This window comes from Grammomys surdaster, unplaced genomic scaffold (assembly GCF_004785775.1).
Source record: "Grammomys surdaster isolate TR1022 unplaced genomic scaffold, NIH_TR_1.0 126298, whole genome shotgun sequence".
Classification (NCBI taxonomy): Eukaryota; Metazoa; Chordata; class Mammalia; order Rodentia; family Muridae; genus Grammomys; species Grammomys surdaster.
The window spans coordinates 6,604,936-6,632,443 of NW_021621098.1; the positions used below are offsets into that span (position 1 = coordinate 6,604,936).

At 37.9% G+C, this 27,508-nt stretch overlaps 1 protein-coding gene across 2 annotated transcripts in view; it reads right to left on the minus strand.

The window, feature by feature from the left end:
• Positions 1 to 26,799, minus strand: part of Rbbp8 (RB binding protein 8, endonuclease) — a 72,941-nt gene extending 46,142 nt beyond the window's left edge. The window contains exons 1-5 of one of the 2 annotated variants that reach the window (XM_028759522.1): positions 26,671 to 26,799; positions 22,630 to 22,836; positions 11,499 to 11,541; positions 6,011 to 6,106; positions 2,283 to 2,395 (exon numbers count right to left, since the gene is read on the minus strand). In XM_028759522.1, the coding sequence (XP_028615355.1) occupies positions 2,283 to 2,395; positions 6,011 to 6,106; positions 11,499 to 11,541; positions 22,630 to 22,738 (361 nt within the window). In that variant the 5' untranslated portion in view covers positions 22,739 to 22,836; positions 26,671 to 26,799. Of the gene's footprint in view, positions 1 to 2,282; positions 2,396 to 6,010; positions 6,107 to 11,498; positions 11,542 to 22,629; positions 22,837 to 26,065; positions 26,146 to 26,670 lie in introns of those variants that run through there. The other variant, XM_028759523.1, reaches the window with a different exon arrangement.
• Positions 26,800 to 27,508: the final 709 nt, after the last annotated feature.

Consider the following 27,508-nt stretch of genomic DNA (forward strand, 5'->3'; position numbering starts at 1 on the left):
GTTCTTATGTGTATGGATCCTGTTGATTGAGAGGGCCTTGTTTCCCTAGTGTCCTCCATCCCCTCTGGCTCTATACTCTTTCTGCCCCATCTTCTGCTCTGATCCCTGATTTGATGGAGACAACCCATTTGGGACTAAGTTTTCCAAGGATTCACGCTTTGCATATCTAGTTGTAAGCCTTTGCCTGTATTTGTTCCCATCTGCTGCAGGAGGACCCTTCTCTGCTGATGGTTTATGAGAATGGCAGACTGCCATCAGGAGTCATTTTATTGCTGTAGATTTTCTATTTATCTTTGTTTTTGTGTTTTAGAAAAGTTGTATCTGGTTTTATACCCTTGATCTCTAGGCTGTCTAGTGTCAGTTTCTTGGTCACCCAAGCAGTGTTGAATACGGGTTACATCTCGTGGAGCAGGCCTTAAGTCAGATCAGTTATTGGTTATTTCCACAAGCTTTGTGGCACCATTACACTAATATATCTTTCAGGCAAGGCATCATTGTAGATCAAAGGGTTTGTGGCTGGATTGGTTTTTATATTTCTCCTTTGTTAATGTACAGAATACTTTTCTGTATCAAAGATGCTAGCATGGGGTAGGCATGAGCTCAACTTCTCCACATTCAGTCAAGTGTGGAGGTACTATCTTCAGGAATGGGGCCTTTCTGTTTCTGGAGAACAATCTACAGTCTTGGCAAAAGCCTGGGTTGTTAGGGGTTTCCATTGGCTAACAAATTAATTAGATGTAACCTAAGTCTGGAAGCATCACTTGATAACAAGAGATGTACAGTTGGGACTGTTTCTCTTGTATTATTTGACAATTTTATTTGGATCACCTTCATATATGTTTATATTTTAGGAAGCTTCTACTGTATTAGGTTTTTATACTATCCCTCAAATGGGCCTTGATTTTAGCTATCTCTTCCTGTATTCCCACCTCCTCTCCACTTGATTCTCCTGTTTCAGCCCCTACCCCCAATCCATCTATAACTATCTGTTTCCCAGGGAGATCTATCTGTCCCTTACTCTGTACCTAACTTCTGTGATTCTATGGATCATAGCTTGGCCACCATTGACCTAACAGCTAATATCCACATACGAGTGAATAATACTATATTTATTTTTCTGGACCTGGAATACTTCATTCAGGATGATTTTGTTGTTGTCCCATTTAATTCCTTGTGAACTTCATGATTTTATGTTTTTAATGGCTGAGTGACAGTTCACTGTGTAAATTTACCACACGTACCACATTTTCCCAGTTTACATTTTAGGTTCATGCTCATATCTTTCTTTTTTGTTTTTAAGTTCCAGATTCTGCTCAGAAGGTAGTTTACTCACTGAAAGAAATTAGTTGAAGTTTATACGTTGCTACTTACTTAACAAACATCTAGAATATGATTAACCTTTATTTGTAGAGGCTACTTGCTGTGACATCTTATGAGATCTAGTTCTCCTAGCTTAGTAATGCTTAGCCCATAGTAACACACAAACTCACTGACAGGAACCCGGGATGTCTCCAGTGGAGATTACATCCTATAGTTATTTTTCTGCTTTATAAAAACTAAATAAGGACAGGAAGATATAGAAAAGACAGATTCCAACAGGTACATTTATAGTAGGATATATTTAAATTACTCATTACCAGGTATGATAAAGATGAAAGACTGATTTTACAAATGTGCTTACAAGTATGTTTTTAATATTCAGGATTATTATTTGTAGTGCTGGCCATTGAGCCCAGAGCTTTGGGACATTAGGAAACATTATTTTGTAATCATGTTTATTTCAAGGTAAGTGTCTAACGTAATATTTGAAAATTGGACTGAATAACCCAGATGAAATTCTTTCTTGTTCTCAGTATGAATAATTAGACTGTACTCCTTAATATTCTTTTGTCCACAAGCATTATATAAAATTATCAGTTAATGAGTTACATAGAATTGGCACAATATGAAATGCAGTAATTACTACCTAAGAGTTAGTTAATTTTGCACAATAGCACTGATCTTGTAATCAAGATAAAGGACACAAATAAGATATGCTCAGAAATATGCTTCTTCTTATTATTATTCTCTTAACCTTGGTGAAAATTTAAAGGATAAAGTAAACAATATATATATATATATAGTGTGTGTGTGTGTATAAAGTAAACAGAATATATAACACTTTCGTGTCCAATTTCCTACTAAGATTAAATCTATAAAAGACACCTGAAGTTTAAATGTAAGCAAGTTTTATCAAGGGAACATTATGCTTTAAGCACATGATGAACAGGAAGGGGACTCACACAGTTCTGTAATAAGCTTAAGATTCTGCTGCCGAATGTTTTCAAACTCCTGCTGCTTTCTGTGCATATGTTCTTCAGTCACTGCACAGCGATCGCACAACCCTGCTCTTAACCTGTGAAACAGAAATAAAACAGGTTTCATCTTCAACCTAGAACTGACCTTAATACTTGCATATAATTAAAATGGTATAAAAGCAAAAAGGAGAAGGGGGGATGGGATAGGGAGTTTCTGGGGGGGGGGGAGATGGGGAAAGGGGATGACATCTGAAATGTAAATAAATAAAATATCCAATAAAAAATTATTTCTACACTTTGGGAAATACATAGGAAAGAGGGCAAATCCATATAATCAAGGCATTTTTTTTTTTTGGCAACTTACATTGTAGCCCAAGCAGGCAGGCCTGAAACTCATTATGTAGCACAAATTGGCCTCCCACACATGGTAATTCTCCTGCCTCAGGCTCCTGAGTGCTGGGATTATAGATGTGAGGTACCACTTGTAGCTAATCCTATCAGCTTTGGAGCATGGCAGCCATTGATTTATTTATCTCTTACTATGAGGAATAAAATCACTGGCTCCATCCTGTTTGAACTGAAATCCTCTATCTGGTCACACAAGTGAACACGTAGGTTGACAGAAGGCAAGATTCCAATCCTTGAACAGAACAGATACTGTGGCTCGAGAGCTCCCAAAAAGCAAACCACACTAAGCCCTGCCTTCCTTACTGTTAGCCCCATGGACATCTTCTCACAGATCTTCTCAACTCCTCCAGCTCCTCCACTTCATCTACCCATGTTCCCAATAAACTTCTTTACTTCCCAAACTCATTTTGATGTGTGCTTCTCAGGGAATACAGGGCAGCATATATGCTTAATTTTATGTATTATATATTAAATATGTATATTTATATATTAAATATATATTACATATTATAGCCATAATTTTTTAATATAGGAATCACAAACAGGAAGAGATAATCTCTTGCCATTATTTCCTTTGTTATAGAAAAGAAAAAACTTTACTATTTATGGGAAGTAGCATGGAAGATAGAAGGAAGGGAAAGTGGGGTGGGAGGAGAAAAGGAGAGAAAGGGAAAATGTAAAGGAAGAAGAAAAAGGAGAGGAGGAAGAAGAAGAAAAGGAGGAGGAGGAGGAAGAGGAGGAAGGCAGAGGCCGTGCTCAGCATTCTTCCCAAATCCTCCACATCTAACATGAGACGAAGTGTTCTGTTCACACTAAAGGAAGAGCAATTAAGGATTTCTTTTTCATTGCTGGACTGGGGAAAACTGAGGAATAGATGACTCTCTAGCTTCTGATAGCTCAGCTAGAGAAGGCTTAAATCTGAGTGTACTATATAGTGTACTAGAGAACTAAACGTTAGACTTACAGTCACCAGTTGGGATATTACAGAAATCTTACTAAACTTGTCATAAATTGTTGGTTTCATTATCTCATTTAATAATCTTTTCTTTTTTTTTATCAACAGGCTTTGGTTTATATCTGTAAAACAAAAAAAGTGTGTAGACAATAAAAGACTGAGGTGAACTCAGAGAGAAAAAAACCTGAGAGAGAGAGAGACCCCAAGCTGTCTCCAAGAGCAGTTCCAGTACAGCATCACCTGTCAGCTTGAACTTGCATCATTGCCTGAGACTGATTTCTAACCTATCCAATCCTCCAATTATCAACAACCCCAAAACAGCTGAGGCTGGTCCTTGGTATCCTACCAAATCAACCTACACATTCAATGCAATTCCCATCAGAATTCCAACACAGTTCTTTATAGACCTTGAAACCACAATTCTCCACATCATATGAAAAAAAAATAACAAAAAAATACAAGCAAACAAACCAAAAAAAAACAGGATACCTAACCAACATAATAAAAGAATTCAGGAAATATCAATATCTAGAATTTCCTCATTTAATTTTCAAACTGCCCCTTCAAGAACTTATTCTTGATAGCATGCATGCCCTGTAGGTCTAGCTTCCTCTACTTAAACAGCTTGCTTTTCCTCAAATTTTTTTTTGCTAAATATTTACTCTTTATTCAACTTTAATTAGTGCCCAAGGACTGAATTTGAGAGTGGATCTCTTCTGTTCCCATACTTGTATGGTGTCCTTCAAGATCCACTGAGCTTAAAATACTCATACAGTAGTCTACGTGGCATTTGCATGTGGGTGCTACTGGTACTCACTTACCCACCCCTTGTCATTCCCTTGCTAACTCTCCAATGGCTTCTGTTACAGTGAAAATCTAAACTTGTTGGCCATGTCTACACATAACGAAGATTTGCAGTCTTATCTCCCGTCTCTGATCCCATTTGCTCTTAAACTAGAACCACAGTAGATTTTATGTTCAAATACTTAAAATTTATTTCTACCTTAAACTTCTTAAGTTTTGATTTGGGACAAGATCTCAATATGCAGCTCTGACTGGCCTGGGATTCACTGTATAGTCTATGCTGACATCAATTTCAGAGCTCTACCTGCCTTTGCCTCCCAAGTGCTGGGATTAAGGGCGTGTGGCATCATGCCAGCCTACCTTAAACTTCTGTATTCTATCTCCTTTAGTCTCTTGCTTCCTCAGATAACTATCTCCCCACGGCTCCTTTACTCACGTTTTATCTCAATAGCACTGCTTCAGAAAGGCCGCCCTTTGCCCATCTGTAAGTATCCTTTCTAAAGTCACTCAACTATATCATCTAATTACACTTTTCTTCATAGCTCTTCATATATGAAATCCTTATTGTTAGTAGTATGAGTACTTCCAGAATCTGACAATTAAATATAAGGTCCATGGTATACTAAGGAGAGTAGTGCTCCATGTCACTAGAGCAACACCTAGGATGTAACAAGGACAGAAATATTTGTTATTAAATCTTAATTAAAGATTCAGTGCAAAGTTGGAATTAAGATACACATGTGATCCCAAAGCACACAGATCTTGTCCACAAAATTTTTCACAAAATATTGCATGTTCAAGTAAATTGGTATTCTCAAAGCTACTATATAGATGGCATTCAACTTCAGTTTACATATATACAGAATACTAGATTATTTTGGGATAAGATCGTATAGCAGGTAAAGGCTCTTGCTGCCAAGTATGATAACACTCCTGGAACCCTACAGTTGTTCTCTGACCTTCACATGCACATCAAAGCACACATACACGTGCACACAAAATAAATAAATAAAAGATAAGAAATTATCTCACCACTAAAGATAAAAAATCCTAGTTCAAATCAGTTAGCCTTTTGGTTGGATATATGAAAATGGAAAGTACCTAATTCTGGAAGTATTTTTTATTCTTGGGTATTGATCTCAACTGAGTTGGGGGAAAAGATCTATGTATGAAGGCTGACTATGTTATGTCAGGAACATACAGATAGAAAAATTCCTATATTGATGGAAAGTGAAAAACTATACAAGAAATCAGAGTAAGAAAAGATAGCAGAAATACAATTTATTAGTTTGCATATACTTGGAAATTAAAGGAAATGTAAGCTTTGGATTAGGACATTCGACCCTTAAGCTCCCCTTATATCTAACATTAAAGACACCATTTATAGGTTAAGCTATGATTGCTAAAAATAGTGGGAAACCATATATAAAACCTGGGAGTATATTGTGAGTCTTAGAAAGAACTTCCAATCCCAGATATGATTGATTAAAAGTAAACCCAATGGACTCCCACTGATGAGGAAATACTTTAGAAGTATCAAACTTACCTATCTTCTAAAATTTTAATGGTTTCCTGAAGGATTTTCTGCTGGTCTCTCAGCTGTTGATTTTTGGTGAAGAATTCTTCTAGTCTCTGTGCATCTCTAAAGTTAGGAAATAAAAATGTATAAAACTTACAAAGACAGCTCTGATAACTCCTAAATTTGGTCTAAACAACGAGAAGACCCAGTGACCACATGGTAGCTCATAACCATGTATAATGGGACCTGCATCCTCTTCTGGTCTGCAGGCAGAATACTGTGTGCATAATAAATACTAAATCAATAATAAACAAATGTTTTAAAAATAGTAATAGTTTAGAAAATAAAATTAATAGGTTTATTGAAAGATCCATTTTAATAAAACTAAGTTCTTTTAAAAAGATATGTAGTGAAAGTAATTTAAAATGTATAATTAAATAGTTAAGCACAATGATTTCTGAGTTTTAGTACTTCTTCTTAAAAGTGATCTCCATTTTCACTTTTAATGATAGCATCTGAATTAGTGGTTATTATTTCAGGATTTACAACATTAGTAACTGTTAACACTGACCCAAGGAACAATATAAAAGATTTTATCCTGTTTCTAGTAATCAATTCTGAAACATTTAACCAACTGGAGGTGGGAGTGGGGGGGTGTAGATAGAGGTTACATCCACAGAGAAGAAGGAGGAGGGGCGAGGGGATTGCGGGTTCCGAGGGGGTGGTGGGGGATGGGGTAAGGGGACAACATAGGAAATGTAAATAAATCATCCAATAAAAAAAAAAAAAAGGAAAAAAAAAAAAAGAAAGAAAAAAAATCTAGCTGTTAGTGGAGGACTCAGGTGCGACTCCTAGTGCCCAAATGACTACTCACAACCATCTGGAACTCCAGTTCCAAGATCCAAGACCTTCTGGCCTCCATGTGCACTATGCACACACATGGTGCATGGCGATATATGCAGGCAAAACACCCATACATATACAAATAATGATAATAAAAATAATAAGAATCCTTTTTAAAAAGTAAAAGTAAGCTGGGCTGTGGTGGTGCATTTCTTTAATCCTAGTACTTGGAAGGCAGAGACAGGAGGATGTCTGTGAATTCCAGGTAAGCCTAGTTTTCAAAGTGAGTTCCAGGACAGCCAGGGCTCCACAGATAAACCCTGTTTCAAAAAAGAAGAAAAAAAAAGAAAAAGTAACAGTGACAACATTTATAAAGAACATTAATACAGACAAAAATAAAGCTGAAAATCACAGCATTTAAGTGTAGTTCAGAATTTTAAAATGCAAGTAGCTCAAAAAAAATTTAGCAGCAAAGTCTATTTATTCTCAAAACAGATTTCCATTGTATTTAAAGTAGATGAAAAATGAATTTTACATATTAAGAAAACAATTCTATTTTTTGTCTCATCCAATAAAATTAGCTTTGGAGTAATGTATATCGTAGGGAGAACTTACACATAAAATTTTTCTGAGGTCACAAATATAATTCATTATATGCACATAATATATGCATATGATTCATAAATATAAGGCAATACCATTAGTATTAAAGTCCATTAAAAGGTTGGACAGTTAATGAAATTCTTTTTTGAGAAGAAAGGGGAGGGTTCAAGACAGGGTTTCTCTGTGGAGCCCTGGCTGTCTTAGAACTCACTCTGTAAACTAGGCTGGCCTCCAACTCAGAGATCCTCCTGCCTCTGCTTCCTAAGTGCTGGGATTAAAGGTGTGTGCCACCACCACTAGACTTTTTTTTGGAGAGCAGGGGGTCAGTTTGTGAAGTGTTATTACCCATAAAAAATAAAATTTGTGTCATATGAGGAACATTATGGTCCAGAAGCTGCACTAATAATGACTTTTTCCCGGCTACTTTGCGAGGTGGCAACAGTCAGACTGTAGCGACATCTTCAGTTCCCCATTCAGCAGCCACTTTGCCAGCTTACCTTTTGCTAAGGTAAATCATTTTGTCAATATTTAGTAGTTTTGAGGAGAGAAGTTGATCTTTACTAATGTTTCATTTTGGAAACAACTTCAGACTTACAAATACGTTGTAAAGCAGCAACATAAAAAATTAGCACTAACAACAACAATGTTAAGTGGTAACTAATTAAGAAAGCCTGTTTAAATTTTGCCAGATGTTCCTTTAATATGATTTCTCGAGTCCAGGATCCTACCATTTATTTTTATGTTTCTTCCAATGTGGAAAAGTCTCTCTCCATCATATCACTGCAAAGTACTGCACAGTTATTTTGTTAACTGTTTCCCCATTATAAAACTGTTTTGCTAAGAAAGAATATGAGAAAAGCAATATTGTGCCATTCTTAATGGGCCACATCAAGAAATACGTTAGGCAAATACATCTCCTTATTAGTGATGTTAACTTTGATCTTGATTTGTGAAATTGGCTAGGTTTCTCAGTTGTAATGATACTCCTGCCTTTGTATTTAGTATCATGTAAGGAGACACTTTTGAGGGATTTTTAAAATTTATGAATATGGTTTGTTTTCAAATTTCATATATTGTATTTTATAGGGAAAGAATGTTTTGTGTGCAAGTATGTTATGTGTACCATGTGTATGCTTGATCCCTGAAGAGGTCAGAAGAGAGCATCAGATTCCTGGCAACTAGAGCTACAGGCTATTGTGACCCTGGGTCCTATGTGAAAGCAGTCAGTGCTCTTAACCATTGAGATACTTCTCTACCCACAAACACTGTTTCTTATCCTACTTCTCATACTTATTTCAGGCTCAATAGATGGTTGTTGCCTTTAACAATTTATGCTGTAAAGCTTCCCACAGAATGATTTTTCTGTGTCTACAATTCTTTCTACACTTACTAACTGAAATCCAACTAATCAGGAGTCATCACTTTGCTTTAGAGGAACTATAACTGATCACTATTTCCAGTTGTCTTAGACTTAACTACTGTGAGGTTTTTACACTTTCTTTGTTTTTACTTTTTGTGACAGGCTATAAGACTCCTACTATGGAGTCAAGGATTATCGACTCTCCTATGTCTCACCATGCTTGGTTTTTATTTGGTACTAAGAATCAACTTCAGGGCTAAGTAAGCAGTCTACCACTGAGCTACAGGACCAACCTTTGATAACGTTTACCATACCACCCTTCTCACTATGTCCTTCTTTTCTGGCACCACAAACTGTTGGGAGCCGACTCCTAGCAGAAAGTGGCTATCATCTTTACAGCCATCTCAGCCATATACCCTGACAAAAGACTTGTTTTCAACAGCCTGCAATAGCTGAGTGCACTCTGATAAACATCTTGTTACACTGTTTAGTGCCCCCAGCTGCAAGGTGCTCCTGGTATCCTTGGCTACAAGGCACGTGATGTAGTGCCTTCAGTTGAGCTTGTCCATGAGGGCAAGTCACATGGTAAAGGGTATAAATACCCAGGATTTCCTTTCTATTGTGATGGAGTGAGGAGAATATAGAAGAAGAGAGGAGAATAAAGAAGAGACTTGAAGAGACTCGACCAGACTCTGTCTTGTATCCATCTTTTGCGTCTCTCGCCCCTTTTTTACCCTTCCTCCGTCCCCACTCTCTCTCTTGCTAGACCCTGACCTGCGGACCGGAGCAGCAGAACTGGCTGTTACAAAAGAAACAGCAGTTACAACAAATCATTATAGCTCACCTTGCACGCTATACACCTCACATGGCTACTACCATTTCTCTAAAGAACATAGGTTCCTTAAAACTGTATTTATTTATTTACTTACTTACTTATTTCATGTGTATAAGGATTTTGCCTACATATATGACGGTTCAGCACCTGTGTGCCTAGAGTTCTGAGGCCAAAGAAAGCATCAGATCCCGAGACTGGAGTTGACAGTTATGAGCCAACATTTAATCCTACTAGCACTCAGAATGCAGATACAGCAGCAGGTGGACCACTGAGTTCAAGTCCAGCAGAGTCTACATTGATTTCAAAGCAAGTCAAGGTGACGTAATTTAAAAAAAAAAGTAACACACTCTCTTTCAACATGGTAAACTTTTTACAAATATATAATATATAATAATATTAAATAATTATATATTTATTATTAATTATTAATTACACAATTAATTACTATATAATTATAATAATTATATAATATATTATATAATATATACTATATACAAATATATATAATATATATAATATATAGCAAACAATTTTATAGAAAACAAAGGTTTTAAAAAATAATATTTTAGACTTATATGTATGTATGAGTGATCTGTATGTGCACTGTATGGGTATCTGGTGTCTGTGGAGGTCAGAAGAGGACCTCAACTCCTCTGCAACTGATTGTCTATGATGACATGGGTATTGGGAATTGAATCCTGGGTCCTCTACAAGAGCAACACCACTAAGGCTTAGTGACTAAGCCATCCAGATGCATGTAAAGTTTTTATATTCTTCCCATAATCTGAATGTATTTCTGATATCAAATATAGCTTTTCAGGTGTGAAGGAAAAGTTATTTTAGATAAATATAAATGGTAAGAAACTGGCTAATGAATCCTAGCTTTCAGCTATAGTCTAGAAATATTAGAAGCATGAGACAATGTAGGCCTCTAGATATATGGGTATATACTGTAAAGCAAATATAAACTTACTTGTCATAATGACACTATTTTGTTTTATGTACTGATGTTCTATTATGACATCTATTTCACATTCTCAAACTTGCAAAGTAAACAACCATGAGTAAAACCTACTCCAAACTTGAAAAAATCACATGACTCATAGTTTAATATTCAAAGCAATTCAGGGGGCTTTCTGGTCACTCTAAACTTCTTAGAAATAGCATCAGAATACCTATTTAGCATTCATTTTTTTGTATTTTTTGTACATTAGCATGCATACACACATGTTGGGTAGTTTTGTGTGTGTGTGATCTTTGGAGACAAAGTCTCACGTAACTTGTACCTGCTTGGACTGTAAATCTTGCTCTTCCTGGTCTCTACCTCCCACGTACTGAGACTGTAGGTGTAGCGCAAGGCTCAGCTTTGTTGTTTGAGACAAGTTCTCATGTAGCTGAAGCTATATAAATGAGATTGGCCTAGAACTCCTGATCTTCTTATAGCTACCTCCCAAGTACAGAGAGTACAGAAATGCCATCATACCCCTCACCCCTCTCTAATTAATAATTTTATATAACTTAGGCTTGGAAATCTCACAATTATTCTTCTCTCCCCTTTATAATACTTTGAGTACCAAGAATCAATATCTCAGAAAAAAGAATGATAAACACAAACAGCTCTCATTTCACTAAATAGTCTATGAAAAGATGATTTTATACTAAATAGTAAAATATACATATGCATGTTAACTAAGTCTGTACTTGAAAATCAGTTATTCATTTTTAGTTTAAAACATTAAAAAAATCACAATTAATTAGCTCAAAGCTAATTCATTTTTAAGGCATAAGGGGTTTTTTGGTTTTTTTCTAATGAAACTGGCTATCAGTATCAATTAATTAATAAATAATCATTGGCATTACATACTGATACTTACAAAATCCGTTCCTTTTTCAGTTTGTTTACTTTGATTTGTAAACCTGCAAAATAACAAGGAAAAAAAGCACAGTATTTTGTTACACACTGTACCAATTCTAAAGCAGTTATCTAAGTTCCTTTATGAGGCAAATGCTACACTATTAAGCAGATTTAGACTATCTTCTGAATAACAAACCAAGTCCCATTTGATGTACAGTATATTCTCCTAACTTATACCCTCAGGCTACAAAAATAAATCTGCAACATTATTTCTTTTAGTCTATTATATGACAGCCAAGTAGATTAGAAGTGACTTATTTCCTTTCTAATAGTGAGAGCAAACATATAATTATCAGTTCACTATAAACTCAGGTCTGTGTTCTGACACAGCCTACATATTTGCTAACAGTAATAGTGTCTATGTAGGCTCGAGTCTCTGGAGATTAAACTAGATTGTAGCAGGAAGTTCCAGATTAGAAACAAAGTTGTTTACAAAGTACTTAAGAAATGACACTAGGATTTTTAACTCTAGACACATGTACTTTTCAATTTTAACTAAGGCTGATACAAAGAAAATGGCAAGGGAAAATATGGATAAAAGTAATAGGGTATTTCTAATTTTCATGGTAGTAACTAATAGAAAAATAACCACTAAGCAACCATGAAACACAGCCTACAACACTACTAGCGACTAAGTATAAATGCAAACCAAATAGTCAACTACTAATTATAAAAATGAAGGGATTGTAAAACTATAAAACCACACTTTTCTGAAGATACAAGAAACTAGTATAGTCTTTGGAAAACAACTTAGCAATATATCAAAAGTTGTTCTCACTAGTATCTGATTTCTTGGGTTTTAACCTATGTAGAAACACATAGTAACATAAATATTCAATGTTAAGCAATATAAAAATATTTAGAGAGGCTATCTATCTATCTATCTATCTATCTATCTATGGTACCATTTGATGGAATAATAGTCTGTTTAACAAACCAAACTATCTGAAGTATATTAAACAATCTTTATAATCTTCAAAATTCTCTTGAAACATACACTGAACTGGACTATGTGGTGCATGCCTGTAATATCAGTATTTAGAAGGCTGAAGCAGGATGCTCACAAGTTTGAGACCATGCTGGGCTACATAGTTGAGCCTATCTCAAAAAAAAAAAAAAAAAGAAAAGTCAAATTAGTTGAAATTTTCTAGTTGAATATGGCTTTTCTCTTCATCCTCTGCAAATTAATTAATATAAAAGAGTAAAAGGATTTTGATTCCTAATTAAGTTCATATTATAACATTCTGTAATTTCTTCAACTACAACTATTATAATTACTTTAAAAGTAAGTTGTCTAGAAATTATTAAAGTTCTCTAAGAATTTCACTTCCTTTCTTTTTTTAAAAGTTGGATCTCCCAGACTGGAGAAATGGTTCAGGCAGTTAGAATAGTGGCTGCTCTTCAGAGGAACAGGGTTTGAGTCCCAGTATCCACATGATGGTTCACAACCACTATGGTTCACAACCACTATAACCCCAGTTCCAAGGAATCTGATGTCCTCTTTTGACCTTCATGGGCACCAGGCATGCACATGACACATATGCATACATGCAGGCAAAACACTCATACACATAAATCTTAAAAAAAAAAAAAATGGGGCTGGAGAGATGGCTCAATGTTTAAGAACACTGGTTGCTTGTCCAGAGAACCCAGGTTCAATTCCTAGCACCCACATGGCTGCTTATAACTGACTGTAACTCCAGTCTTAAGGGATCTGATATGCTCTTCTGGCTTCTATGGGGACCAGGCATATATACATTAATGCAAGTCAAACGTATACATAAAATAAAATATACTTTAAAAATTCTAAAACAAAGCAGGCTGACCTCAAACTCAACTGTGTAGCCCAGGTTGTCCTCTAACAAGAAAATCTTAAGCAATTAACTATTACCATGCCCAATGTGAAAAGATCTCAAAGGGGACTGTGTTGAGTAAAATTTGCCAATTTCAAAGGGTTATTTTTTTGTATGACTATTTATTTAACATTCTTGAAATGAAAACATTAAAGGATGAAGAACAGGTTATTAATGGCAAAAGACTGAAAGGGAAGGATGGGAGGAAAGAGGCTAAGGATTTAGATAACTGGCATGGAATCTTGAGTGGTAGACACAATGTATACATTACTAAATTGTACAGAACAAAACACACAAGTCTAGGTTTCACACATATACAAGTATGCATATAGAATTGATATGATCTGAATAAAGCTAGCAAATTATAACAATAAAAGTTTCTTGATTGTGATAATGTATAAGATAAAGTATAACCAGGTACGGTAGTTCACACTCAAAATCTCATCCTTAGGAGTTTAGGCTAGAAGTTTACCATGAGTTTAAGGCCAATCTGGGGTACAGAGTGTGTTCCTAGCTCAAAAACAAGCTAACAAATAAAAAAAGATAATACACTACCAGTAGGAAAACCTACAGAAAGAGTACATGAGATGTCTTTGCATTCTTTCTTATGATTACATGTTAGTCTACAATTAACTTGAAATAAAAAGCAATAATAAAAAAAGGGATTTAATTTTAAAATATTTGCAAGATAATAAAAAAGGAAAGCTTGTGTTATAACTGGTCAAAGTAAACTGGTATTATCTGGTTTAAAACAAAAAAAATCAATCACAGCTGCCAAATTCCTAAGCCATAATACTTTCTTCTCGTTGGGTAATGATGACAAACTCAAAAGATTTTGGAAGTGCTCAGCAAAGTAGCAGTCCTGCAGAACTAAGAATTATGACCCCCATTAGAATGAAGACTACAGTCAGCAATTTCTGTCTCTTCTTCCCAAATGTGGGGAATTTTACTTGCTGACAGATTTTCTCATTTTTATTTTTGGCTGACATCTAAAACTCAGGTCTTCTGCAAGTGAAAAGTAGCCAAAGATGAAATGGGTTCTGGCCATGAAATAAAGATTCTTTATTTTTTAGAAAAGAAACAATGAAGTGGAAAATCCATATAAACTTCAAAAGAAAATTCTTGGGAAATATGGAAAGACTACTCTTTTATCTTATAAGCATTCAACACCTGTGAGGCATCTGTTCTGTCATGTACATCAGCCCTGAAACAGGTTTGTATGTGTGTATGCATGTGTTTAAATTTTAGCATTTGCTATTCATCAAGTCAATTAGGAATCTACAATTAGAACCCCTATAAAGTGTGCTTTAATCCTGCTCCACACCCATCGGAAGGAATGAGGCTATACAACAATGTAGCTCCTGTATGAACAGGTAGTCTGTTCAACAAAGTATTTGGGAAAATAACACTGGCAACCCGAGAACCTATTGAGGAAAACAGTGCTCAAAAGACTAAGCACTATAGGACACCAATTAATCATACATTTATTCATTCTATGAATTTTGGAGGAAATCAAGGGCAAGTATATGCTGTTAAATTACACTAAACAAGTTTAAAATTTCATAAATGAGACAAGAGTTAGTTCAATTTATGATGTATAAACAATAAGCAATGCTATTCTTGTTTTAGTTCTTTATCCAGATAAAAACCATATAAGCAGAGTTTCATCTAAAGATCAAGTAATTTGACTTTATCAAAACAATCCTATCTAACTATACAATAAATATTTTCTATTCTAAACTAAAAACTGTATTTATAAAATCAGCTCTACTTAATATATGTGCACTTTGCCTAATATTTATTTCAAAACAGATAAACTAATTGTTGTGAATTTCACTAAATTTATAGTAGTTACAAAAGCAAATAATAAAATAATATGTGATAACTACTTAGAGAGTTCTTAATAGGCACTAGTAAGTACTATGAGCCAAAACTGTTGGTTTTGTAGTACTTAAGTCGTATGTATGTGTAAGTCGTATGTATGTATGTATGTAATGCTTATGTAAATACTTTTTGTAATGTTGATGAAAACATGTGAGAATAAGTAGAACAATAAACAACTGTAACAAAACAAACAAACAAAACCAAGATTTAAGGTATAGACATCCTGTCATGTTAGAGCCTCCACATTTCCTTAAAGCAGTTGCAATTATATGCCCTGCCCCAAAAAGCCTAGTCTCCTATGAAAATGGTCTAGGCTTATGAAATATAGAACTTTATATTAGCTGAGATGTGGTAGTAGAACCTAGTGTGGAGAGTAAACACTATAAAATAGTATAAAAAACAAATATTCTAAATTCTACTTTATTACTTGTGCTTTTAATAATAAATAAATAAATAAATAAATAAATGATTAAATTAAAAAATAGTAAGTCCAAAACTGAGATTTTAAAAAATAAAAATAAAGATCCTATCGAAATATACTCTTGGGACTTGAATTTTAAAGAATTCTGAAACTTCTATTAAAACCTGTTATTCTGAAATCAAAGCATGAAAGCTTTCTACTCTCAGTGACAACTTAGACACTAGGATGAACAATGATGACAGGAAAAGATTAAAAACTTAGTGACATATATCTCCACAATTATCCCCCTGCAAACAATGCAGCTTGCAAACTGCTGATTTTCAACATAAGATGGGAGACCATTTATTCTTAGTTTTAAAAGAAATGTATGTAGCTTACTATATCATGATCAATGTACATACTGTTCTGTAGATCACTGCTGTTGTTTTATTATGTTTCAGTCAAACGAAGCCAACAAGAAACCCCAAATTCGATCTATATACAGCAGGGTATACAGATGTATGTAATTTCTTATGTGTAATCATGCACCTGAAGTACTACTTACTCTTCCTAACATTCTCCTTTGTCTTTTACTCTCACAAAACTTTAAAAAGTAATGAGTCAAATTTGATTCCTGTATAGACTTCAAAACCAGCACTGTCCAGACAAGTCTATGTTTGATGTCTTGCAAACAGACTCTTGTATTGGTTTTTCTAAATAGATCCCCCATCATCTTTTTAAAACAGTTAAGTACCCTCCAGGCATGCCGTTGATGTTATTACATAGTCAAAGGATCTAGTTTTATTAGGGAGCTATGTGAAACTCATTGACAAAGGACTAATAATACAAAAGCCCTCTTTTGTTTTGGAAATATTCAGTAACCCAAGCTAAATTTTTAAATAACATCAATTTTCTACAATAGCAGTTTACTATGCTAAATATGGTGGTACATGCCTGTAATCCCAAGACTGAGGCTGAGGCAGGAAGATCTTGAGTCTGAGGCCTGCCTGGGTTACATATCAATTTCTAGACCAGCTGGGCTACACAGTAAGACTCTTGTTTTAAACAAATAAACAAAAAATACAATTATTTAAGACTTTTAAAAAAATCTATAAGCAGGAAGCAAGTCTGCTTCTTATACCATACCCTCTTAATGTTTTTTACAGCACACTAATATTCCTGAGACCATGAAGCCTATTAAAGAGCAGAAACAAGGATTGCATAATATAAAATAATTACCTACTATAAAATAAGGGTGAGCTATCTACTATGTAGTATTTGTCAGATTTTATAACAATCATTGTTTTGCTCTCAAGAAATATATATTTTGTTAATGCTACTTCATCATAAAATAGCAGTCTCCTGAAGACCCTGTTTATAGAAGAACATAAAGAAGAAACCTGTCAAAATATATGACACACTTAAACTGGTATGTTAGTCAAGTTTCTATTGTTATAATAAAATACTTAAATTAGAAAGAGCAAGGATTTTTGGACAGGCCAAGATGGCTCAGGAAGTACAGGTGCTGCCAGTCTGACTGACAGAATCCAATCCCTCAAATTCACATGAGGGAAGGAGAGAGCCATCTCTCAATGCTGTCCTCTGACTTCACCAAATCTATCTGCTTGTATATGGAAGGACTCCTAGACAGGGATAGGAATAAGGCTGACATCTGCAGGGCATGGCTGTGTATACCTGTAGTACCAGCACTCCAGGAGACGGAGGCAGGAGTTCAAGTCTACCCTCAAATACACGGCAAGGTCAAAATCAGCTTGAACTAAGTAATACCTGCTCTACCTGTCTGATACAACATGGAAATAAAATGCTTAGGAGACAAAGGATTCATTCACTAAAAATTATAAAATCTTTCTGAAAAAGAATTATAGGAAGCCGAAATATTCCACGTTGATGATCAATCAGCCTAGGTTACATAGGAAATTTGGGACAGGCCTAGATCCTGTCTTTAAAAAGAGAATAGGAGCTTGATGGTGGTGGTGGTGGTGGTGGCGCACAATTTAATCCTAACACTTGGGAGACAGAGGCAGGTGGATTTCTGAGTTCAAGGCCATTCTGGTCTATAGAGATATTTACAGGACAGTCAAGACTACTCAGAGAAACCCCGTCTCAAAAAACCAATAAAAAGACAGACAGACAGATGGACGGACGGAAGGACAGGCAGGCAGGCAGAGAAGAGAAGAGAGGAGAGGAGAGGAGAGGAGAGGAGAGGAGAGGAGAGGAGAGGAGAGGAGAGGAGAGGAGAAGAGAAGAGAAGAGAAGAGAAGAGAAGACAAGACAAGACAAGACAAGACAAGACAAGACAAGACAAGACAAGACAAGAGAAGACAAGACAACAAGAGTAGGAGCCACCTGTCTAGCTCAGGCTTGCAGCCTGACAACCTAAGTTTGATCCCTGGACCCACAGAATGAAGAAAAAGAATTCACTCATGAAAGTTGTCTTCTACTTCCACACAAGCACCAATGGCACAGACACTCCCAATAAATAAATAATGTTTTATAAATAAAATAAATCAATATATGAGACTTAGAAGTTTTTCCAGTATCCCACTGTCAGGTATCTGCTGCAGACATTTATAAAATATAGTTGCTCCATCTACAGAGTCAATGCAATCCCCATTAAAATCCCAACTCAATTCTTCACAGAGTTAGAAAAGGAAATTCTCAAATTCATTTGGAATAACAAAAAACCCAGGATAGCGAAAACTATTCTCAACAATAAAAGAACTTCTGGAGGAATCACCATCCCTGACCTCAAGCTGTACTACAGAGCCATAGTGATAAAAACTATATGGTATTGGTACAGAGACAGGCAGGAAGATCAATGGAATAGAATTGAAGACCCAGAAATGAACCCACACACCTATGGTCACTTGATCTTTGACAAAGGAGCTAAAACTGTCCAGTGGAAAAAGGACAGCATTTTCAACAAATGGTGCTGGTTCAACTGGAAGACAACATGTAGAAGAATGAAAATTGATCCATTCTTATCCCCTTGTACAAAGCTCAAGTCTAAGTGGATAAAGGACCTCCACATAAAACCAGATACACTGAAACTAATAGAAGGTGGGGAAGAATCTCGAATACTTGGGCACAGGGGAAAAGTTCCTGAACAGAACTCCAATGGCATATGCTCTAAGATCAAGAATTGACAAATGGGACTTCATAAAATTGCAAAGCTTCTGTAAGGCAAAGGACACTGTCAATAGGACAAAACGGCAACCAACAAATTGGGAAAAGATCTTTACCAATCCTACATCTGATAGAGGGCTAATATCCAATATATACAAAGAACTCAAGAAATCAGACTCCAGACAAACAAATAACCCTATTAAAAAATGGGGTATAGAGCTTAACAAAGAATTTTCAACTGAGGAAACTCGAATGGCCGAGAAGCACCTAAAGAAATGTTCAGTATCCTTAGTCATCAGGGAAATGCAAATCAAAACAACCCTGAGGTTCCATTTCACACCAGTCAGAATGGCTAAGATTAAAAACTCAGGTGATAGTAGATGCTGGCGAGGGTGTGGAGAAAGAGGAACACTCCTCCATTGTTGGTGGGACTGCAAGATGGTGCAACCACTTTGGAAATCAGTCTGGTGGCTCCTCAGAAAATTGGACATAGCATTACCTGAGGATCCAGCTATACCACTCCTAGGCATATACCCAGAAGATGCTCAAACATATAACAAGGACATATGGTCAACTATGTTCATAGCAGCCTTATTTATAATAGCCAGGAGCTGGAAAGAACCCAGATGTCCTTCAACTGAGGAATGGATTCAAAAAATGTGGTACATTTACACAATGGAGTATTACTCAGCTATTAAAAACAATGAATTCGAGAGGTTCCTAGGTAAATGGATGGAACTAGAAATTATCATCCTGAGTGAGGTAAGCCAATCACAAAAGAACACACATGGTATTCACTCACTGATTATTGGATATTAGCCCAGAACCTTGAAATACCCAAGATTCAACTCACAGGCCACATGAAGCTCATGAAGAAGGAAGACCAAATGGGGGTGCTTCGGTCCTTCTTGGAGCAACAAAACACTTAAGGGAGCAAATATGGAGAAAAAGTGAGGGACAGAAACTGACGGAGGGGCTGTCTGAAGACCACTCCACCTGAGTATCCATCCCATGTGCAGTCACCAAAGGTAGATGCTGATGTGGAAATCAGGAAGTGCATGCTGGTAAGAGCCTGATATAGATGTCTCCTCAGAGGTCTGCAAGCGTCTGACATATTCAGAGGCAGATGCTCACAGGTAGCCATTGAACTGACCATGGGGTTCTCAATAGAGGAGTTAGAGTGAAGACTGAAGGAGCTGAAAGGGTTTGCGGCACCATGAGGAGAGCAACAATACCAACCAACCAGAGTTCCCAGGGTCTAAACCACCGGCCTGGGAGCACATAGGGAGAGATCCATGGCTTCAGCTATATATGTAAGGGTGGAGGGCCCTGCTGGGCATAGGTGGGAGAAAAGATCCTTGGTCTCATAAAGGCTGGATGCCCCAGGGGGTGGGAATTTGAGGATGGGGAGATGGGAGTGGGGGGGGGTAGATAGAGGTTACATCCGCAGAGAAGCAGGAGGAGGGGTGAGGGGATAGGGAGTTCCTGGGTGGGTGGGGGATGGGGTAAGGGGATAACATATGAAATGGAAATAAAACATCCAATAATAAAAAAAAAATCACCAGATAGAGACCTGGAAAAAAAATATAGTTGCTCCTTTAGAATGATAGTGATAACTAACATATATTGCTTACTGTGTGCAGTCATCTTCCAAACACTCCACTCAGTTATATCATGCAATCAGAGGTAGATAACTTCATATCATGAGGCATCTAAAGCAGTACATAGTTAAACTACTTGTAGTTACCATCTCTATTCAAGTCAGATAAGGAGGATAGCTCTTTAGCACTTGTAGTTAAAGCTATAACTTACAGACTTGATTGCTGTAACTCATGCCTCTTTCTCAGTATGGCTCTATTTGAACCTACCTACCATCAACAAGATTGGCATTAAGGAGCTAATCCTAACCAGGCATGTTGGCCTCATGCCTTTAATCTCAGCACTTAGGAGGCAGAGGTAGGAGATTCTCTGAGTTCAAGGCCAGCCTGGTCTACAGAATGAGTTCCAGAACAGCCTGTTGAACAGTGCTGGTGAGAATCTTCTTGGCATGTGCGTATGCTCACCTGAACCTGTCTGCTTCGCTAGCACTACAGCTTACCTAACAGATCACAGCTCCACTTGGAAATACAGTCAACTGTCAAGAACTCTATTTAGAGAAAAAATAAAGTTTTTCTCTCTAATTTGTTCCATTTCTAGAGTCGTCTCTGGAAGTTCCATCTTCCTCACTCTCCTACCAAGTTCATTGTCTAGATGTACCCAACTGGAAAGCCTGCTCTGAGAGAAAATCCAAACATATACTGGTTCTTCGTGTATCTTCCTAAACATAATATACAGCAAACACTCAAAATATATCTTGTGATTAAGTACCTCTATGTACACTAAGACTTGCAAAGGTACTTTGAAGTTCATAGACTCTACTGAGGCTATTATAAGGTTTTGCAAGAAACTAAATTTACCATGGGAAAGATTCAATACCTCCCCACAATTAAACATTAAACTGATTCAAGTAGGTCACACTGTAATGGTGTTATGGTATGATGTTAGAGCTGTAGGGCACCATTAGATAAAACACAGGGTTGCAGTAGGCAATCAAGAAATATTCATAAGGTTGGGAGTTGTCATTCACTGGGAAAGTACTCAGTCAACATATGTGAGGCCTGGGCTTGCTTCCTCAGCATCACTACAAAAAAATCAAAACCCAAAAACAAAACAAAACAAAACAAACAAACTTGCAATAGGAAACATTTCTCATATATGAGGAAAATCTACCACACATTAAAGATCAGAGAAAAACCTTGAATTTCTGATACTCTTGCCTCCCTTCTCAAGAGCTGAGATCGCGGGTGAGTGCCATAGCATCTGGTTTGTGTGGTACTGGGAGAATTTAACCCAAGGCTTTGTACAAGCCAGGCAATCATTCTGTTAACAGAGCTATATCCCCAGTCTCTAAGATATCTTTTATCACAAATATTTATATACTCATTCTAAATAGGACTACTTAATCTTCTGTGCATTCACTGTACTTCATATAAATTATTTATAGCTCTTATTTGACTGTGCTGTACATGACTGTCTACATGACTATCTCTGGCACATACAGAAACTTTGAAAGTAAACTGTCATTCACTTTTGTATACAAATTTTTAGCAGCAAATAGCTCCTGAAAGATTTGTCACACTACTTAAATAGCACTTTTATAACTCTAGATAATCCTGCAAATAGTAATAGGAAAAAGGTAAAAGATTATATAACAGTTACGATTACAAAGCCAGCAGGAAGATGAAATTAGAATTGAAATCTGAGTCTGCTGTCAATAAATTCTACTGTTTTTAGCACCATAAAGCATAGTTCCACAAGTAACTACTGACAAGTTATATGAGAATTATGTTCTAGAGGCTAGAGAGATGATTCAGCAGTTAAGAGCATTTATACTCTTGCAGAGAACCAAAGTTCAGCTCCTAGTACTCACATGGTGTCTCACTGCCAATAACTCTGGTTCCACAGGATCTGATATCCTCTTTTGGCCTCCATGGCCTCCTGAACACACATTGTACATAAATACTCATGCAGGCTCACACACATACACATAAATTGAAAAAACAATACCCCCCTATATATTCTATAGTAGTTGTAGTTACAATGTAATAATTCATCAATAAAACAAATCAAAAAGCATTACAATAGTAAATGCCCTTTAAAGCTGAAACATTTGGCCCTAAATATTATTATTTCTATGTAAAAATATATAAAATAATCAAACCTGGTTTCTACTATTATAGTCTCAAATATTGAAACAAAGACTGTACCTTGTACTTCCTTATCATGATATTCTTTCAGTTTTGTCCAGAGTTCCTTGAAGTCATTGGACACATCTGCAGAATTAGGGCTTCCACAGCTGCTTCCTGAAATGCTCATCTTGCTTTCCAGGCTTTACACTTCTATTTGCTGATGTTTCCCTGACCTTTCTTGTGTCCTCACATAGGTGTGACGTTGTCTTTGGATTGTTGAAATACCTGAAATGACAGATTGCAATATGTCAATTTTTTGCACACATCTGTATGTAATATGAAATCAGGATGAAAGCACAAGTCCAGCTATTCTTAGGCTTTCCTTACACTTTACAATCACTCAGAGAATTTGACAGAAGCTGGGAAAGAAGGCAACAGTCAGGGCAGGGCACAGTGCACTCCTCTAGACTCAGAACTTGGGAGGTGGATCTCTGTGAATTCAAAGTCAGTAAGAGCTACACAAAGAGATCTTGTATGAGAGAGAGAGGAGGGGGAGGGATGGAGGGAGGGAGGGAAAGAGAGAGAGAGAGAGAGAGGGAGGGAGGGAGGGAGGGAGGGAGGGAGGGAGAAGAGTAAGAAAACTATGATTTCAGTTATTTGGCCTTCATATAGGTAAATTTTCAGGCAGGTTCTCAATTTTTCCACCCAAGAAGGAGTAATTACCTAAATTATGTTAAAGCAAAAGGGACTCTAATAATATTGAAAGGTTTATAGTCATCCATAGTCAGAATTCATTTGCTCTTGTAAGATTTACTGACCAGCTATGCTGGCGTATATATAATCCCAGCACTCCAGAGGTGGAGGCAGGGTGATCTCAAGTTCAAGCTCAGCCAGGGCTATATAAGAAGACCCTATCTTTTAAAAGAAAGGGGGAAAAAAGGGGGAAAGCAATAGAAAGACCTACAAGATGAGTCAGCAAGTAAAAGCCACTAAGCCTGACAACTTGAGTTTGATCCTTGGAAGGGGAAGGAGGGGACAAACTGACTCCAACAAGGTGGCTTCTGACTTCCACGTGTGTACTGTGGCATGTGATCCAGTGGTGTGGGCACATATGCCCACTCACAAGGCAAATAAATAAATGGACTAATTAATGTACATGAGAATGTAGCTCATGGAAGTAGTTCTTGATGAGCAAGCTCAAGGCCCGAGCACTTAAAAAAAGAAAAAAATGACTGCTGTAAGTTTTGAAGTCATGTGAAATGCAACACTGTAACTGAGCCAGACACCAGAAAACATTCTAAAATATTACTGACTTTACAACCATTCATATATACATGTTATAAAACCAGGTAGACGGTTGACATATTAACACATGAGAAGAGAATCATGTATATTTCTGAGAACAAGTCAGCAAAGCTCTAAGAACATACTGTCTACTTACAGGTACAAAGCTATTAGGGTAAAGTATGTTGTGACTCTTCCACAGTAACAATTCATGATTAATTTTAAAACTTATGTGGCCCCTAAAGAGAAGTAACAGTCTATTAAGAAACTCAAGTGATTTGATACATATTTTAAAATGTTTTCTAATCTGAAACCATTAATTAGCCATTACAAAAGCAACATGTTGGCCATAGTGACTCATGCCTGAATCTCAGGGAGGCTGAGTGAGACTGCTGCAAGCTAAAGGCCAACCTAGACTACACAGAAAAATGATGGGAGGAGGCAGAAGAGGAAGGAAGGAACAGAGAAGGAGCAGGACATATAGAGTCTGGAGATGAGGCTCAGTTGGTAAAGCGAGTCTCTAGCACTCACGAGGCTCTGGGTTCCTTCCATTCTCAGCACCTATAAACTGAGCACAGATGTGAATGGCTATAATCCTAGCACTTAGGCAGAGGCAGGAGGATCAAGGCCATGCCTTATTCTCCAGCTACACAGAGAGTTTGAGGCCAGCCTGGGATGCACAGACTCTGTAGAAACACAGGATAACTTCTGGGGCCAGAGAAATGGCTTAGTGTTTAAGAGCATTGGTTGCTTTTTCAAAGGACCAAACTTCAAGTCTTAGCATCCACAATTTTCTACAACTCCAATTCTAGAGACTCTGACCTGATACCCTCTTCTAGCCTCCTCAGGCACCAGGCATACATGTGAGATATATATATGTAGTACAAAGACATATATGAAAGCAAAACACTTACACACACAAAATAAAAGTAAGTCTAAAATACAGAAAGCTGCAAGAATGCATTCAGCCTGGTAACACTGCGTAATGCCGTGTGTAGGAAGACGCCACACTGAAACCACATTGGTTCTAGGTAAAGCACTACAGAAATAATACACACATTTACTAAGTGTTACAAAAATTGCAGTTAGGGGTTCTTAAAAGAATCAGCAAAAATTGAGCATAAATTTTAAATAATCTTATTAATTTTCTTGAGTATACCAAGTTGCTGTTAATCCTCTTGGACACAATAGTGATATGATTATTTAAACTTTTTTTAAAAAAATATTTCTCATGGTGCTCAGAAAAGAATCCAGGCGTGCTAGGTGAGAGCCACTGAGAGACGTCTCCGACCTCGTTTTTCTTTTTCCATTAAAAGGCTTTGTCTGTTACAGGAATGTTATGAGATGAACTATGGTTCTCTAGGATTGCCTTGAAAACCGGTGTGGGTGGAGAGATGAAGCAATTACTGAAGCTGAGTGACGAGTGCATGTATGAGGGGAATAATTATGCTAATGTCTCTGCCTCATGAACATTCACTTCATATTACTTTCTAAACATAAAATGAGAGCTAATACAGCTTTACTTCACAAGCCTTGGTTAAGTGTGTAACTACTTAGCCATAAAAGATACACTATGGCCAATAAGAGACTGCATTTAGTTATGCACATATCAGAACTCAGGAAAGAGGTACAATTACTAACTTCAGTTTAGAGTTGGCACACAGTTATAACAGATTAAGTGACCTGCTCAAGGTAATACAGGTAGGGCATGGCTACTGCGGGGCTAAGATTTGAACCCCAAACTATACTTTTCTGTAGCAAGAAAAACAAAGTATGCCAGGCAGTGGTAGCACACTCTCTGAATTCAAGCTCAGCTTAGTAGTCTACGATGCGAGTTCCAGGACAGCTAGGGCTACACAGAGAAACCTTGTCTTGAAAACCAAAACCCTTCACCCTACCCACCCACCCCCCCCCCAAAAAAAGGAAGAAAAGTTTAAAGGTTTAGTTACTTTAATGAAAAACTTAAAGCTGAGTTAAAACTAGCAGTGTAACCAAAGTATCCTTTTAAAAAAATGCATCAATGACGAAGTAGATAAAATCATCCAGAGCTTTTGTTGTTTTGAAACAGGTCTCACTATCTCTGGCCGACCTGGAATTCGCTATGTAGACCAAGCTGGCCTTGAACTCTGAAAGATCCGCTTGCGTCTGCAAGAGCCACCATGGCCGTTCAAGTGCTTTGAAAACAGCTACATGTAAACCATCAATACTAAGTTTGCAAATTTCAGCTCACAGCATCCTTTCCGTCTAGTGTGCTCGCTCAGCACTTTGCAGCTCAGCACTTTGCTCTGAACCGTTATTCACTGCGCACTGAGCCCGTCTCTTACAACACATCTTGTCTCCCGGGTCTCTGTGGACACAAAGGCTAGTGAGATCCTTTTCCGTGTCTCCTCAGCATCGCAAACCTCCACGCTGAAGATGCTCGGTAAGACCAGACTGTCACACCACACAAGGGAAACGCACAGAACACTCAGCGTCCCTCTCACAAGCAAAATGAAGACTGGCCGCGGCCCTCACTCCAAGCCAGTCTCCATCAGCCTCAGACGCCTCTCGGGCTCCCAGCGCTCCCCGGGTCAGACGGAAGACGCTTCGAACACTTCGCGAAAAGCGCACTGCTCACTTGGCGCATGCGCGGGGCGGGCTCAGCGCTGAGGGGCGCGTCCTCGAAGCGCACCGGTCCAGGCCCGCGTCCTCCGGTCCAGGCCCGGCCCAGCCTACCTCGGCCGGTGCCTCACGCGTCTCAGCCGCCGGAGCCACGGCAAGAGCGCGGCGTCCGGCCGGAAGTAGCTGCTCCGACCCAGTACGCAGGGTAGGAAGAAGGCGAGTCCTTTTACTCACAGCTTCCGAGCCTCCCTGCAGAGCCCTCGGGAACTCTTAAGAAGAGAGCGACGTCCTCCGGGCCGGGAAGGCCCGGCCGCTCGCTGCTGCCCACCTCTCGCCGCGTCCTCTCCTTCTCAGGCGGCCGAACCCACGGGAAGGACGGTCAGGACCTCCCGAAGGCAGGCCGGAGGGCGGCCCCGCCCGGCCCGGGAGGCCTCCGGCTTCTCGTGACGTCACGCGGGTGTTCCCGCGGCGTCACGCCCCCTTTCCCCGGCTGCGAGGCGGCGGCTGAGCGGGTTAGTGTGTGGGAAGTGCTTCAGAGAGTAGCGTCCCGAGGGGCCCGAAGAGCCGGGCGGACTCCGGCACCAGCGTTCATGGAGGTTCCTGGGAAATAGTCCCCCTGTTAAGAACTTGACTGCGAGCCTTTGGGTCGGCGAAAGTTAGCCTGGACTGTTCTGTGACCCCTGCACGTTTCCTGGCAGGCCTGAGCTGTACCACACCTAGAGATGGAGGAAGGATGTGGGGATGGATAGGCTCATCCTTGGTTTCAGCTTTATAGCCATTGCCTACAGTTTAGTAATGGGCACCTGAGAGGCCTGGGTGGGAACGCCCACAACTCAGAAAGATGCTGCTAAAGTTAAATGACAAGTTTTGGGCAAATGCGGAGTAAAAAACTTGAAGTGTCTAGCATTATTTAGTAACAGGCTGTGGACTTCAAATTCACTGTGCATGGTCTTGAATTCCTGATTTTCCTGTTTCCATCTTTTGAGTGCTGGTATTATACTATGATAATCATAGACATGTGTCATCCACCACAGCAGGTCAGTTTATTTTATTTTATTTTATTTTATTTTAT